The following is a 15,990-nucleotide window of genomic DNA, read 5'->3' as shown; positions in this document are numbered from 1 at the left end:
CGCCTTCCCGGCACGCCCTGCGCGCGCGCGCCCGCGGCCTGCGCAGGCGCAGTCCCGCCTCCCCGCTCCCAGCGTGCCCCGCGCGGAGGGTGAAGGGTCGCGGCGGCTCCGGGTCCGTGATGGCTGCGGCGGCCTGAGGGAGTACCGGCACCGGCACCGCGCCCACACACCGACCATGCATAGCCTGGCCACGGCCGCGGTGAGCCGGCGGGACGGCGCTGGGGAGGGGCCCCCGTTGCGCGGGGAGCGGGGGCGCGGCCGCTCGTCGCTGCGAGGGGCCATTCCCTCTCCCTCGGCCGGAGCGCGGCGGGCGGACTTGGGCCCGCGGGGCGGCGGAGCCCTGGTGAGCTCCGTCCCTGCGGGTCTCTTTGGCAGCAGCCTCGCTCCGACCGCTCCTCCGGGGCTGCTCCGGGCCGGGCTGTGCTGCTCGTGGGGCGGCGTGGCTCCTCCAAGGGCCCCGAGGGTTTCCCCGCTGGGTGTCCCGGCTCTGCGTCCTCCGCCTGGTGTGCATCGCGTGGGGCTTTCCCTCCGTCCCTGCGTCTGGGTTCCTCCTGTCGCGAATGTCTGTTTTGATGTCACTTTAAAGAATCGCCAGCAAAGGTATCGACAAAAGCAGGTTTAATGTAAGAGCAGAAGTGCGACAGAGTTCGTTGGCAAGGTTTGCTCTACTGCTCACTAGCTGGTTATAGTACAGGGAGAAAAAGCAAACAAAAATCCAAAATCAATCAACCTACAACCAAAAATTAACCCCAGAAATTATTCCCGGGGGGTTGGGCGAGGAAGGAAAGGGTAAGAGTAAGGATGATAAGGAAGACCCTCACAAGGTTCAGAGTAGACCCTCTTCTTCAAGTGACCTTAAAACACTCGTTCATGACACCTCCTGCATGCCCACCCACCTCTTCTGCCCTCTGGGGAGCTGTTTTACTTCTGGCCTTGACTGCAGAGGGAAAGAGGAGGTAAGGAAAAGACCCTTAGGGCAGCAGGCGAGCAGGAGGAAAGGCAGAGGCTGCCTGTTCCTGCTTCCCTTTTCCCCCAGTACCATACAGTGCAGTGCTATCTGTAGGTGGTACTTACTCTTATCCCCTTCAGGAGACTGCTGAGGTGGGATGTGGTGCGTGATGTTCAGGCTGGTGGGAGTGGAACTGCGTCTTGGCCTGGGTGAGTTCAAAAATGGAAGCTGAGTTTGAAGGATGTGATTATTGTCTCAGATCTCCCACCAGAGTGGGTTTGTGGTTTGGTTTTCACTTGTCCAAATGCACCTTCATGGTGTGTGTGAGACTTCCTAGAGCTGATTGAGTCTTGTGTATGTTGGGTGTGGGAGGTGTATTACAAAACCAGCAGTTAGAGCTGTTTCAAATGAACTTAGCTCAAGGATCTGCTTGGACTAACAAGCTAATGAGTGAGTCAAGTTCCAATGAACAGGAGTTGAGAGAACTTTTAAAAGTTTTCCCACTTTGTTCAAGTGCTCGTGACTTTAGCTGGTTCCTGGCGTGCTGGCAAATATTCTGATTTAAAGTAATACATTCCAGAGCACAGAAGGGTGTGCAAGATCACAGTGAACTCTCTTAATGAGCATTTACATTTTTATGGCAGTCTAATTCCTAAGTGTTTGTTGAAATGCACGAAGGACCCCCATTATATTTATCTCCCATTAATCCATGGTATGTATTCTAGCCACCTCTCTTTTTTTAAGATAGTTTTAAGAAAAAAATTTGCTTCAGGAACAGAGATCGACTTTATTTCAGGACTCACTTGAATGGATGTTTAATTTATACATAGGTTGTGCTACCAGGTAGTTTTGTATTTAAATGTTTCCTACCACAGTTAGTTAATATGGTTAGACTAAAGGTGACAGGGAAGGGAGTTTGGCTCTGGAAATGTGCTCAGGACCTGCGGTAAATAACATTACCTCTTAGTAGGGCCATGAATTGGCTCAGGAGTCCCTTCAGGGGTGTGAACACTGTTTGTGATAAAGCTGTGGTGAGCCAGAGCATTGGCGATGGCATAGCTGGCGCTTCTGTTTCAGACCTGGAGAAGTCATAGAGTGCTTGAGAACAAGCTGTAAATAGCTGTAAGGCATTGAAAGCCCAGATCAAATCACCTGATTTGCTACTATGGAAGTTCAAAGTTCATTTTGGTATTTTTAAGCAGATGATCTGTCAAAATAGTTGAAAAAGCACATGTATCCAGTTAGTCAACATTCTGCTTTGGCTGACCAGTACTTCTACCAGTGTGTGTAGCAGCAACTACTCAGTTAGGAAGAAAAAGCCATTTGCGTAAATCTCTTTGTTCTGTGATTGTTGGAGGTGTAATTGGGCATGGATGTTTGAGGTAATGGTTTTTCTCCTGAGGAAGGTGTTACAAGACCTTTCATAGTGTGTGCAGGGGTGGCGAATTTCTGCTGTGATACTGTGTGTAAGTTCCACTTTCCCTGTGTTCAAAAGAAAGTCTGCCTGACAGGGTTCCGTCTTGGAGCTTACAGGATTTGTGTGGCCCTCAGAGTTCCCCAGAATTTTGGGTCTTAGAAGAAGGAACAGCAATGAAGTAGGGAATTAGGAAAAAATATGTTTTTCTGTTTAAACTAAAGTGAAAGGAGCAACTGTAGAGCCTGTGAAAAGCAGTTTATTCTGGCTAAGGCAGATATTGGACATCATAAACTTAATTGTGTGGAAAATCTACTTAGTGTTCTCTAGGGATCACAAGCACATGATTGTGCTTGTAAAGGGCTGATGTATTTAAGCTTACAGGAACTGAAACTTCCAGTGAGTCTAGAAAAAGAGATGGAAGCTTTAGATAATGCAAATATAACAACATTATTGTACACTGCTTGTCACTCCAGCATCCCAAATAAAAACAAATGAGCTCTGTTGATTCTTCTTCTCTTTTTCAGCTTCACTGTAGAAGTTGCCATTGCAATTGCACTCACAGCTGTAAGGGCACAATAAACTTGTCAGGATTACTAATTTAGTGTGAGATTTTGCAAAAAAGAATAAAATTTAAAATTGAGTAGGTGATTGTCCCGGTTCTGGCCAGGACAGGGTTAATTTTTGCAGTAGCCTGAAGGCAGAGGGGGGAATGAGTGAGGCTTGTGGTTTGGAGTGGCTTCAGTGGAAGCACTACATTGGAGAATACCATTCCTAAACCACAACAGTGAGAAAAAAAAGAGGATAGGAGAAAAGATAAACATCTAAAAAGGTATTTGAACCCTTGAGTACAGGGATTGATAACACTACATTGGCTTATATATAAACATTTATGTTAAATAATAATATGATGAAAATAGCTGGGGAGGAATCTCTGGGGACATGACTATGGATATAAAATGGGGATGAACAGAGGAGGGAAACCTTCACAGAAGTAGAAACAGAAAGCTCTGCCAGTGTCTGCCAAAGCTTAAGTCTCTCTCCATCCCTCTGGTAGTTCTGGTACTGCCTCTGCCATGTGGCTTCAGGTTTGGTTCCAGCCACTTTCAGTTCCTGAACTGCCTTGTATTCTCTTGTGTCTCTTGGTGGTAGCTGCTTGGTGGTAGCATTGCTGTCAGTGCAGTACAGGCTCTGCTCACATCTGTTGTGATGAGTGCCTGAAGAGTTTCAGTTGGGGTTTAGAAAACAAAGAAGGAAACACAGTCCTGTTTCCAGCTAGGATTGCCCTGCGTAGGGAAATGCAGGGCTGGTGGCATGAGGGCTGGCTCAGGAGCAGCAGTGAGACAGACTTTCACTGGAAGGCTTGTGCATGACGTTCTCCACAGAAACTATGATACAGTCTCTCTTTTCCTTCCTTTTTTTTTGGTTTTGAGAACTTGTTGACCTGGATTCTGTTCTTTCCCTGATGTTCCAAGAGAGGCAGAAGAGAAATTCTGGATTTCTCCTGAGTAGTAAAAAATGGGTCTTGACTATGAATACAGATCTACCCTTTTCTGGGTTTATTTTGAGTAGTAATCAAATCACCCTGAGATCCTGCACAGAATCATTCTTGAAAAATTCCCTTTTAGCTCCATGCATGTGGACAAAGTACCTGGGATGAATATGAACCATTGGAAACAGCAAGTGTTACTGACTGTGGCCCATGTCATGCTGGTGTTGGAGTAGTGAGAATTTTTTTCTCATGTACATTGGGTGAATCCCATTGGCAGTTTCCAATGTCATGGGTGTTTTTGGAGGGGAAAAAGGTAGCATCTGCTTTACTTTGAATTTGTGGAATCTTGCACTTGAAGCATGAAATGAATGTGTGCTAAATGCAGGTGGAACAAATGATAGCTGTCACTCCCTGCACAGGCAGGCAGCAGCTTGGCTCTCCCATTGCTGAATGAAGTTACGAGCTACCGCTTGACAAGCGGATTAAGAGAGACTGTCTCAACAAGTCGGGCCAGAAAGTAAAGCCTTTGCATTTTCAATAGGTGAAGTGATAACGCTAATCTAAGGAAGGGATGGATCCACGTCCAGGGCATCTTGAAGGAGCTTTAGTTCTCACCCCTTCCCTCAGGAGTTTCTTGAGCGCTTTTTGGCCATTCTGACAGGTTGTGGAAAGAGTTTGATTGAGAACTGGATGAAATGTTTGGACTGAAGTTTTCTTGTCTCCCTCCCAGCCTGTGCCAACAGCGCTGGCTCAGGTTGACCGTGAAAAGATTTACCAATGGATCAATGAGCTGTCCAGCCCTGAGACACGGGAGAACGCGCTGCTGGAGCTGAGCAAGAAGCGCGAGTCTGTGCCTGACCTCGCCCCGATGCTGTGGCACTCGTTTGGCACCATCGCAGCACTCCTTCAGGTGGGTCAGACTGCCCGTGGTGCAGCACCAGCGTGTGTCAGAGCTTGTGTGTCCATGGTGGGGATCTGGGGAGGCACTGGTGGGATCCCTTACTGCCATTGCTGGGAATATGATCTATGTTAGATCATGTGAGGAGAGCAGATGTGGGAAGCTCATTTGCCGTTAATCATCATTATCAAGGTGACGTGTGAGACTGATATTTCTAATAAGACAGCTTACATAGTTGGGAGGAGAATAGGAAAGTTCTTGGAGGTATGAGCTCCCTGTGGATCCCATTCTGCTTATTTTAATACGATGTCATAGCAGAACCACAACAGTCTTTCTCCTAAGACTGCAGGTTTGATTTCTTTTGCATGAGTGTACTTTCTGGTCAGAAGGTTGCCCTTGCAGGGACCCCCCTGGGAAGGCAGCAGGGAAATGCTGCTAGTGCTGCAGATACCCTTGCAAGGGAAGGTACCTGCATTTCACGTGAAACTGAGCAGCTCAGCTTATTGCTGGGCAAACCACTCTACAGCTGATGACTGGCTATCACTCAATGCCAAATCTGGTAGTTTCTTTCCAAGGAGGAAAGAAAGAGTGCAGCATTGGCTATGTCAAACTCTTGACTGAGTGGCCCTGACAAGCAAAGAAAATTATAAGGGAGCTATAGCTGGAAGCAGGCAGATTTCTGAATTGGATTTCTCAGCCTCAGCTGCTTCCCCTGCATTGAGTTAGAAGAGTACCAGCAGCTACACTGTGAGCAGAGTGGGTGTCCTCTGCCTCTAGGACGCCTCTTTGATCTGGAAGTTCAAAACAGAGTCTGCAGTAGTAAAGAACCAAGAAATCAAATGAACCCTTTTTTACTGAAACTAAGGGTTTGAATGCATTCCTGTGACTCCTTGTCAAATTGACTCTGACCCAGCTCTGCGTTTGCCTGGGCAGCATGGTGGCTGCGTTGTAACTTCAAAGCGATGCTTGGTGAAAGCAGACTGTCATCTGCTGTCACCACAGTTCCTTGCTGAGCACGTGCCTTGGGGTAGTTTTCTGGTATTTTTCTCCTTTAACTTTTCTATATCTGTTAATTTTTAGGAAATTGTAAATATTTACCCATCCATCAACCCTCCAACTTTGACAGCCCATCAGTCCAACAGAGTCTGCAATGCTTTAGCTCTGCTACAGTGTGTTGCATCACACCCTGAAACGAGGTAAGCATTTCTAAATGTGTGAGTTTTCAGAGGTGTTGATGTTGACAGCTCAGCCTGTGTGTTTGACTCCAGAAGTACATAAGCTCCTTTCTCTTTTACTTAGAGAAGTGAAACAGACCATAAAGCTGGTAGATAGACAGCTGCCTGCTGCTTTCACTTGTTTGTATGGATTATCAGGATGCAGCTTTATGGTGGTCCTAAATGCATTGCACCCCTTGGATCATCCTAAAGTTTTGCAAGTTTCCAAAACATTCTGTTGTGGCAGCTCTTGGAAGGTCAGCCAGAGCTAAGGGCACCTTTGTGTTGAGTGCTGTGTGCAGGATCCTTGTTTTAATGAGCTTACATCTATTTAGACAAGCAGCTTACTGTTATTTAGACCAGCTGTTGAAAGGGTGGAATGGGTAGGACTGTCCTTCCCAGAGACTGTGTGAGGTAAGGGAGCAGTAGCAGAGCCATTTCTGGAGTCCTCAGCCAATGTCTGACTTCAGATTTTCTCAGTCTGTGCCCAGCCAATGTCAGCAGGGGAAAATATGATGTTGGTTCAGCCAAAATTGGTAGCTAATACTACTCAGAGATCCATAATCCCATGCTTCTGTTCCTGATGAGCAGCAGCATAGCTGAAGTTGTTTTCGAGCTGCTGCAAAGCAGTGTCACACAGCAACCCTCCATGAGATAACCAAATAAGTAGGGTAGTTCTACAGTACTCACCTTAACATTTAAAATTTGAACACTGAAAATGGAAGTAGTATGTTGGATGATTGTGCAAGAGGCTTCTCTCTGCTAGTAGAGCAATCTCCAGGTTTCTCCCTGCAGTTTGTATTTTTTACTACTGCCAGAAGACAGTGTGAGGGCTCTTGGGGAAAAGGTATCTGTGCACATTTAAACTGTGGTGATGCCTAGACTTAGCCACTCTGTATTTCTGTCATGCATTGAGGATGACTGTCCTTGCCACTGAGAGCCTGCAGAGTGAAATGTGACAGTGAATGTACAAAGTGGAGGGTCTGGGTAGCAGGAAGAGGTAATAAAAGCAACAGGGCGTGCTCTGTTCCTGGTCAGCTGGAAGCAGCAATGCAGGCAACTGACAGATCAGGTGCTCTGATCAGGTTTTGTGCTGCGCCGAGTGCAGAATTTACTTCATGCCTTTCTATCAGAGATAGAACTGTTACACACTTTTAAGGAGCAGCAGCAGCGGTGTCCAGCAGCCTAAAGCTCTGTGTGGTAGTGCTGGATTGTATGCTCACTTTGCTTTCCTTGTTGCTCACATTGTGTGTTTTCCCTTTCCCACAGGTCAGCTTTTCTGGCAGCTCATATCCCTCTCTTCCTGTACCCCTTCCTGCACACAGTCAGCAAGACACGTCCATTTGAGTACCTGCGGCTCACGAGCCTTGGAGTGATTGGTAAGAAGACAGACTAATGCTGGAGCAGGGGTCTCCTGATGAGTTAGAGCAGTTCATGCTGTGGGCAAAGAGACGTGCATGACAAAGTCGGAGGTTTCTTTATATTGAGATCTTCCGAGTCCTGTAGTATTAAGAGGAGCAGCTGTTCCTTTTCCATCAGTTGTGGAGGCAATTCCACTAAGTTCTTTTAGTGTGTAGGAACTGGGCTTTTCACTTACAAAAAACCCATTGAAGACTAAATACAAAAACATATTTCTGTGAGTACAAGCACCTGCAGACTTGTCTTGCCTTCACCCTCAGCCCTCCCAGCTAGACATTGGGATAGGGGGGTGCAGGCTGGGTTTTCTTTGGGTTTCTGTCATTTATTGACTTAGGTGTATTTGCCCTGTCTTCCCCTTATCCTGGTTTTTTTCTTTCGTCTTTCTACCCCAAACCTTTCTCTCTTGATGTGTGAAGTAAGAGTGTCTCGAAATGCGTTTCTTCCTCCCAGAGGTTGCTGTGGGTGGCATGATCCTCTTGTGTTTGTGTTACTGCTGAGGGAGAACCAAGAGTGTATCCCCTTTCCGAAAAACAAACAACCCCCAAACCCAGCTTGATTACTTTTAGGCTGCCAAAATGATTTCTTCTCCAGCCATGTGCTGCAACATATTTAGGATAACAGTTGCTCTGCCTGCCGTTCAGACTGAATGGTTCCTGGGGATGGCAGAGCCCAGGCCCTCTTTGAAAGGTGAGGTTTTTTGAAAAAATTTATTGTTTATTGATTTTTGTGTTTTGTTTTTCCTTCAAGGTGCCTTGGTGAAAACTGATGAGCAAGAAGTGATAAATTTCTTATTGACAACAGAAATTATCCCCCTGTGCTTACGCATTATGGAGTCTGGCAGTGAACTCTCCAAAACGGTACCTATTTCTTTTGTCTTAATGAAGACTTTCTGTTGTTCATCTCTGACTGACCAGGAGCAGGTACCCTGCAGAGTTGGCTTTTGTCCTGTTGGAAATGCTGGGACAAGTCTGGGTGGAGTTTTTACCTTCTCAAAAACCAAACAAACCAAAACCTCAGGCTGCTCTTGAGTGGCCCAGCAGTAGTTGCTGTCTTATGCAACCTGCACCCAGTCATCTTGTACACTCTGATTTGTTTACATCTCTTTTCTTTAGACAGATGCCAAGCATTGTGTACTGTCCTGCATTTTCTTTTGGCTTTTAATTTTCACTGAATAAAGCATTTGCTGCCTACTGAAAGGCCTTTCAGCTCTGGGGCTGCCTTGAAAAGAGCACCATGGCTGTCCCTTTTCAGGGTAGATAAGTTGTTTATAGGCTTTGTTTTCTGCTTTCTCCCCTTTCTAGGTTGCTACGTTTATTCTTCAGAAAATCCTCCTGGATGACACAGGGCTGGCATACATCTGTCAGACTTATGAGCGGTTTTCCCATGTTGCCATGATACTGGTAAGGTCATTTGTTTTTGAAGTTGGTTTTTTTTGTATTTAAAAAAGACAGAATTACACTGTAGCAGCCAGCGTCTTCAACAGAACTTTACTGCTGTCTGGCTGAAGCACAGGATGAGGGAGGCAAATCGTTCTTGGGTTAATTGCTTGTGACACTGTAGCTCTCTGCTTCTGTGTTTCCTCTGGATATCTCTGTTTTGCATATCAAGAGAAACATACTGAGTCCTCAAGATAAAACAGGTAAACCTCTCCAGAGAGGGAAAAGAGTTTTCAGAGTTGTTGGTGGAATGTGAATTGATTTAATTTTGTGTAAGAATGATCACACAGTTCAGATCATGAATCCACATCCCATTTCTGTCTCTCACAACAGGCTGAAAGAGCAGCAGGTTGAGTGAAGGAGTAGGAGCAGGGCAAGTATATGACACTTGTTGTCATAACAGTCTCACAGCTGTCAGCTACTTTGAGCTTTGGATTTCTGGGGCCAGTTGTGGGGTTTCTGTGCTGTAAACACCAGTGTTCCTATCCTTGAACCCATAGAAACATTCTGCATCCACAGTGTCTTTGACCAAGGAGTTCCACAAGTTTCCTGTTTGCTGCCTGGAATGCCACTCTCCTTTTTTTCCTGTTTGAATCTGGCTCTTACTGGCTGCTGCATATGCTCTAATTTTTGTGTTGGAGCATGGAGAGAGCAGACAACTTCTGTCCATTTTCTGTTCCCTGTAATGGACAAGTTTGGGTACTCATAATTTTTTCATCCCAGAAGTAATAGCCCCAGCTTGAGCTTTATCTTTGAGCTCACCAAGGGGAACACATGCTTGCCCTGGAATAGTTATTGCCATGCTTTTGTGTGCATTTGTTTGCTTTTTAAAGAGCAGTCTCAGGAGAAGAAAAATGCAGCAGTAAGTTAAGCACTTAGCAGTGCTGGTTCTCTGACTAAATGCTGTGCTTTCATTAGGAGCATTTATTTGTCTGTTTTTGCAAATGTAAAGAAAACATTACCTCCTAATTCACCCACAAACAGGAAAATATGAATGATTGTGAGCTGATATCCATAATATTTAATGTGACATGATTTTTGCATTCAAGAAAAAAATCAGCTTTGATGGAAGTACATCTGGCTCGGTGGCAAAGTGAAGGATGCAATTAGAAACCCTGGGATAGGGGAAGGAAGGAGACCATACCATTCCCAAACATGAATTGATTGTTCCTTGAACACAGAAGGATGTGGGTGTGTAAAGCAGTGTTAGCATGGAAGAAGTCCTAGCTGTGGTATAGTCCTAGCACTGGGGGAAGCACTGACAGGATCAATATTCCATAGTGCTTTCAAAAATCAGTTTAGTGTACCTCCTATCTCATGAGAGTGATGATTTACTTCTGTGTCTGCTGGTAACTGAGTAAGATTTTACACAAGTATGAGATGCTTTTAGAAGAGGAAGTTAGTATTTTCCATCCAGAAGCTATCGGAGGAGTTTGCAATTCTTTATTTTGAAGAAATATTGGTATCCTGGGGAATTGCTGAGAACAGGAAGCTTGCAAAAGGGCAGATGAGGGAGACCTGCTAATTGCTAACTGCCTGGATATCCAAATACAGGTGACTTTGGCTACTGAGGAAAATGGTTAGTGCTAGCCAAGGTAGTTAACAGGAAAAAAAACAACTTGTTGGGCAGATTTGATTGACTGCTGAAGTCAGTACAAGTAAGCAGTCTGTTAAATTCCTTCAGAGCAGGCGTGTGAAGGCAGCTGCACTGTTTGCTTGACTGGGTGTGTTCAAAGGTGCAGCCATGTGCAAAGTCCTACTTAGTGCGAGGAACAGAAGCTGGATCGGGGAGATCTGCCCTGGCCTTGCCTCCCTGGAGCAGCTTCATGAGGGATGTAGCAGAAAGAGAAAATACAACTCCTGGGTGCATGCTAAGACCAGATGTGGATCTTGCTACATGTGGTATGGGTTAGCTCAGTCTTTTGGCATGGCTTCCCAGGCTATTGCTAATAAACTTAAAACACTCTTAAAAGGGTGTTGAAATGAAGAGAATGCAGATGAGAATAGGGAGTGTTGCAGAGCTTGGAACACACCTCACGGGGTGACTCAGCCTGAGCTTATCAAAGTGTTTGGGATGTGTCTGTCTTCCACAAGTGGTGGAAACCCCAGATTCTCTTTAATCTCACAAAGAGCTGGACCACTAAGCAGTCCTGGGAAGGTAAAAACCAAACAGAGATGAGACGAGCTTTCCCTAAGCTCCTGGGAGAACCCTTTGCAAGTCATACCTTCTTCTCAAAGGCAAGCGGTACCAGGCTCCATGCAGGGGTATCCAGATGAAAGTTAATGGGCTGTGCTGTGTGGGAAGCCAGAGTGAGTGATCTAATGGCCTTTCCCAGTCTCTGCTGATTGCGAAGCTGTTCTTATAAAGACTTTAACTGGTGGCACTGGCCTCTGTCAAACAGGGTAAAATGGTCCTGCAGCTCTCCAAGGAGCCATCGGCACGGCTGCTGAAACATGTCGTCCGCTGCTACCTTCGCCTTTCCGATAACCCCAGGTAAACATTTTAGGAGTCTGGGCAGGGGCTTCTTCTCCGTTGGAAGCACAGTTCTTTTCCACAGTGCCCACTTAGTGGGAATCAAAGTTCCTGGTCTGCCAGCCTTAGCTCGTTGTAGAAGATGGGTGGGTTTTTTGCTTTGATGTTTTTATTGCTAATCCCTCCTGGGATATGTACCATTTATGGTACATGGGAGAAACAGAGGCTGTTTAGGGCTTGTGCAAATTCAGTCTGTGCAGTTCACAACTGCCTGAGCTCAAATGTAGATTGAACAATGTACAGGGGAGGGCCTGAGGTGAAAGGTATGCTTTACTCTCCCTCTTCTGCATCAAAAGAGCTGTTAGCAGTAGAAGCCAACAGATGGAATTCAGTTTAGAGAATACAAACTGATCTCCTGCTGACCAGCAGCTCTGCCCAAAGCTGCTGGGTGTGCATTTGTTGCCTTGGCATCTCCTGGCATTGCATCACTTGACTGACAGGTGTCAGAGTGCAGGGACTGGCTTGCTGGGTTTTAGCATGAGGAGAGGGAGCTGCACTGGCTGGCTGAGTGCCACGTGCTGCGGTGCCGCTGCTCAGTGCTTTCCTTGGCTGGCTCTGCCAGGGAGACCTCCAGGCGAAGGAATGCTGTGTCCCCAGTGGGGTTTGCTCCCCCCTTGCCCCTGTGAGTTTATTTGTTGGGCCCCGTTTCTTGTCTCTTGATGTAGGGCACGTGAAGCTCTCAGGCAGTGCCTTCCTGACCAGCTGAAGGACACCACCTTCGCCCAGGTCCTGAAGGATGACACCACCACAAAGCGCTGGCTGGCTCAGCTCGTCAAGAACCTGCAAGAGGGTCAAGTCACTGACCCACGGGGCATCCCTCTTCCTCCGCAATGACTGCTGGGGGAGGTGGGGAACTGGGGAAGAAACAGCTCAGGTTTACAAAGAACCAGGAACAGGTGACCTCTTCTGCAACAAACTGGGCACGCCAGCTGGCTGCCAGCCTGTCGGACCATCCCACCCAGCCAAAGGGCTGCTCTGTAGCAGCAACGCCTCCGGGGATCCCAACACCAGCACATGCTGATACTACAGCTTAAAAAAAAAAGGTCAATAAAAACCATCTGTAGAGATCCCAGTCTCTCTGGGAGGCATGGGTGGCATCCCTGCCCCCACCTCCAGGCAGGGGGTAGTGCAGATGTCCTCTCTTCCAGCAAGCTCAGCCTCCGCCCGAGTGGTGCACAACTCTGGGTGTGTGCGCCACATCCCTCCAATTCCTTGTCACTTCTTGTTTACACGTCTTGTTTAGATGAGCGAACTGAATAAAAGCCGATCCAGTTATTTTATCCCCTCTTAATACAACTACTCAGCTGCAGGTAGCCCAGGGACAGCTTTTTTCCCTGCCAGCATGTCCTTGCTCCTGGCTCTGCATCCAGCTGGCGCATTAAGCTTCTTTCTTCCTTTCCTTTGGCGCAGAGGCAGTGGCTGGAGCCGAGCCCCTGCGTGCTTGTTGCCCCAAGAGGAGGGGTGGATTACATGCAATGAATCCGTGCGTCATAAGCTTGCTTCCCAGGGCTCTGGGGAAGGAGAAGACAGCAGGACTGGCTCTTGTGCTGTAAATAGTGCACTTCTGCAGCTGACCAGCGGCCGGGGGCTGATGTGTGCTGGCCTCTCATCTAGTCCTGGGAGGGCTGCTGGCTGGCTCAGCAAATGGAGCTCAGCGTGACAACACCTGCCTTGAGGTGGTGGGCAGGCCACCGACTGATGGTCCCCTGCTGCCCGCAGGCTCCAGGTATGCCACATCCCGCACCGCTGCTGTCTGCCAGGCGCCCCTCGGTCCTGCCCCTCCTCCCTTCCCTCCCCTTCTGCTCCTCTCTGCCGGTCGGTGCATCCATTTCAGCTTTCAAACCCGCCTTGGCGTCTGCCTTGGCCCCACCGCAATTAAACTGGACCAGCAGCCGCTTACCTGCCTTCCCTGTGCCAAGGGGTTAACGCAGCTGCAGAGGGCTCTCAGAAGCAGCCGTGGAGCTCCTGGGCTCTGCTGCAGCAGAGCCTGCTCTGCCTGCTCTTGGCTGCAGGCAAGCCTGGGCAGCTACTTAATTTCTCCCCCCTCCTCGACTAGCCCATTTTGCTGATCATCTGCAGTGTCGTGCCAACAGTGTCTTAAATCCCATCGTTTCCCTTTCCTCCCCTCACAGCCTTGCATAACAAGGGCAGAGCACAGCCTCTTCCTTGCCCTCGGGTTCCTGTTTTATAACCATTGCCTTCTTTTCCCTCCTTTTCACCCTGACCTTGACAGAGTGTTAAAATGCTTCTGTTTGGTTGATTGTTTTTTGTTTGTTTGTTTTTTTAAGTTCAGATTAATAAATAATAAAACCCCAGCCAGCACAGATTGCTCCTGATCTGGTCTCTCAGGGAGGGCAGGGGGTGAGTGGGGATTTATTGCAGGTGGGAGGAAGGCGGGGGTTGTGCCAGCTCGGGGGTGTGATTGGGAAGAGTGGCCTTTCCCAGTGGGAGTTGACTACATCCCTGTAGCACCCCATCTCTCCTGGAGCAGGTAATGTGGAGGGTTTTGGGGGGGGGGGGATTCTGTTTTATTCTGCAGGAGGGCAGTGAACCTGCCAGGGAGAGAGCACTCGCTGCCTTCCTGCAGCGTGTTTGCAAGTGCTGCCACTCACCCAGGGTCCAGGTCTGTTACAGCATTGCCTACCTGAAAGTTTAGTCTCTGCTCTGCACCCCTTGCCCCCAGCTTGACCTGCCCCGCCCCAAGGCTGCCCCTGCTTGTAGACTCATGGGATTTTTGCCCCAAGATGCTCAAACTACGCCTTGCTTTTTGAGTCCCACATCCCTCCCAGCAGCAGGGTTCCGGGAGCGCCCGTGGACCATCGTGTCCTGGAAAGGACAGGAACACAGTGAGGACGCGCTGTGGAGGGGGAGATCGGGCTGTGCTGGGTGCAAGCGGGTCTGGGGGCGGACAGCCTGTGTCGGAGGATGGGAATGGGGTCTCGACCCCAAACGGCGGGCACTGCAGGGTGTTCCCACCCCTGCCGGCCACACCACTGCCTTCTTTACCCGCCCCCCCCCGTCCTCCTCAGAAGCGGCGTGACCTTAATCCGAAGCGACCTTGAGAGGCGACGGCTGCGGGGCGTGCGGGGTCCGGGGGCGTCCCTCGGGGGCGGGGGGCCGGGAGCAGACTCGCCGCCCAGGCGCTGCCAAGGGGCGGGCAGCCCGGGCAGCCCCGGCCCCGTGCGGCCGCCGGCGGTGAAGCACCCGCGGAGCGGAGCGGCACCGGAGAGCGGGTACGGGGCTGGGCGCCCGGTCCTCCGCGAGGGAGCCGGGCGTCCTGCGGAGGGAGGGGGCGATGGGTATGGGGCTGCGACCCCCAGGCTCTGGGACCCCCTGGCTCGGGCTGCGCTGCCCCAGAAACGGCTGCACGGTCGGGGTGGCGCGGGGCGGCAGAACTGCCGGCGGTTTTATCTCCTTTGCCTTAAAGTGTGATTTGTCCCTCTGAGCCCTGAATCCCCGGGAGTTTGCTGCCCCACCCCGAAGCCCCTTATCCGTCCCTCCTCTTGCCTCCCAGCCCCTCTGACCCGTCAGCTGCCGGCTGGTTCCTCTGCGTGGGTCAGGCTCTGTGCACCTGTGCTGCGGCGTGTCCCGGAGCGGGTGGGCTGAGTAAAGCCTCAGAGCACGGGCAGTCTGTGGGCACACTGAGACAGCAAGGTGTCGGAGCGAGGGGGCATTTCTCCCTGCTCTGGCAAGGCCACCCCTGTGGTGGCCAGGGGGACAATTTAATTCTGCCAGGGGACTCCGCACTGGGGTGGCCGGGGGGCGCTCAGACTCACTGTGCCTCCAGCTCTCCTACGGCCTGTCACCAGCAGGAGAAAAGCTGCGGTGGCTCAGCGTGTGCTGGGGTAGCTGGGGCTGTTTCTGGCAGCAGGCAGCCACCCTGCAGGAAACTCTCGGATTGGGTTTCTCTGTACCCTGGCTCCCCTCCCGCTTGGCTCGATAGTGTAACTCAGACTGGGGCAAGGGGGCCTGCATGGGGCCAGGCTATGCCGGGCTTGGGGCATCTCTCACACAACGGGAAAGAGCAGAACAGTTGTGTCTGTGCATCCACGTTCCTTATGCTGGAAGGGTTCATCACTTCTTTGCTGCATGTGTGGGGAAGGCACTGCTCCCTGGCTGGGGCTGGGCATGCTTAGACTGTACCAGGAGCCTGGAAGGGATAAGAGGATAAGAGCAGTTTATCTCCAAACTTTCTGCATGGTTATGGGCCTGAAGGCCACAAGCTGCTCCCTTGCATGCTGCCACCTTGCACACATGCATGTGCAAAGAAGACAGACCTGTTGGTGGCACCGAGCCCATCTCTGTTCCAGTCCAGCATCTCTCCCTGCTTCTCCAGCCTTAGTGTCTCTCCCTCCATCCCAGCTTCCCCAAAACATCCCCCTCTCCCTCTCCTGCTGCAGCACAGGGGCTGCAGGGCAGGTGGGCACCTGGAGCTGAGGCCCTGCAAAGGTGGCTGCGCTGGACTGGGTGCTGCCAGGAGACAGGAGGGTGCAGGCAGATGGGTGACAGAGGTTGTCCCCCTTGGCTCCCTGCAGGCCACGGGGTGCAGAGGCTGAGAGCGTGCTGGGAGAGGGCTGGGTGTGGGGCTCTAGCTGTGCTAGACAGCATCAGGGCACCTACTCTGCAGGGCACAAG

General features: G+C 49.8%; 1 protein-coding gene across 4 annotated transcripts; it reads left to right on the top strand.

The window, feature by feature from the left end:
- The first annotated feature begins 68 nt into the window (after positions 1–68).
- On the top strand, positions 69–12,635 carry CNOT9 (CCR4-NOT transcription complex subunit 9). Of its 4 annotated transcripts, none has more exons than XM_032693143.1 (8): positions 69–199; positions 4,586–4,765; positions 5,834–5,949; positions 7,237–7,346; positions 8,134–8,243; positions 8,688–8,786; positions 11,225–11,316; positions 12,021–12,635. In XM_032693143.1, the coding sequence occupies exons 1-8, from the start codon at positions 176–178 to the stop codon at positions 12,187–12,189; spliced, it is 900 nt and encodes a 299-aa protein (XP_032549034.1). In that variant the 5' UTR covers positions 69–175; the 3' UTR covers positions 12,190–12,635. The 4 variants fall into 4 exon arrangements, with proteins under 4 accessions (XP_032549034.1, XP_032549033.1, XP_032549031.1 ...); XM_032693142.1 differs by having other exon boundaries at positions 79–199; positions 12,015–12,635; XM_032693140.1 differs by lacking the exon at positions 69–199 and adding an exon at positions 774–956 and having other exon boundaries at positions 12,015–12,635.
- Positions 12,636–15,990: the final 3,355 nt, after the last annotated feature.

This window comes from Chiroxiphia lanceolata, chromosome 7 (genome assembly GCF_009829145.1).
Source record: "Chiroxiphia lanceolata isolate bChiLan1 chromosome 7, bChiLan1.pri, whole genome shotgun sequence".
NCBI classification, from domain to species: Eukaryota; Metazoa; Chordata; class Aves; order Passeriformes; family Pipridae; genus Chiroxiphia; species Chiroxiphia lanceolata.
The sequence above is the reverse complement of the archived record's forward strand: the minus strand, read 5'-3'. Positions and strand labels throughout refer to the sequence as shown.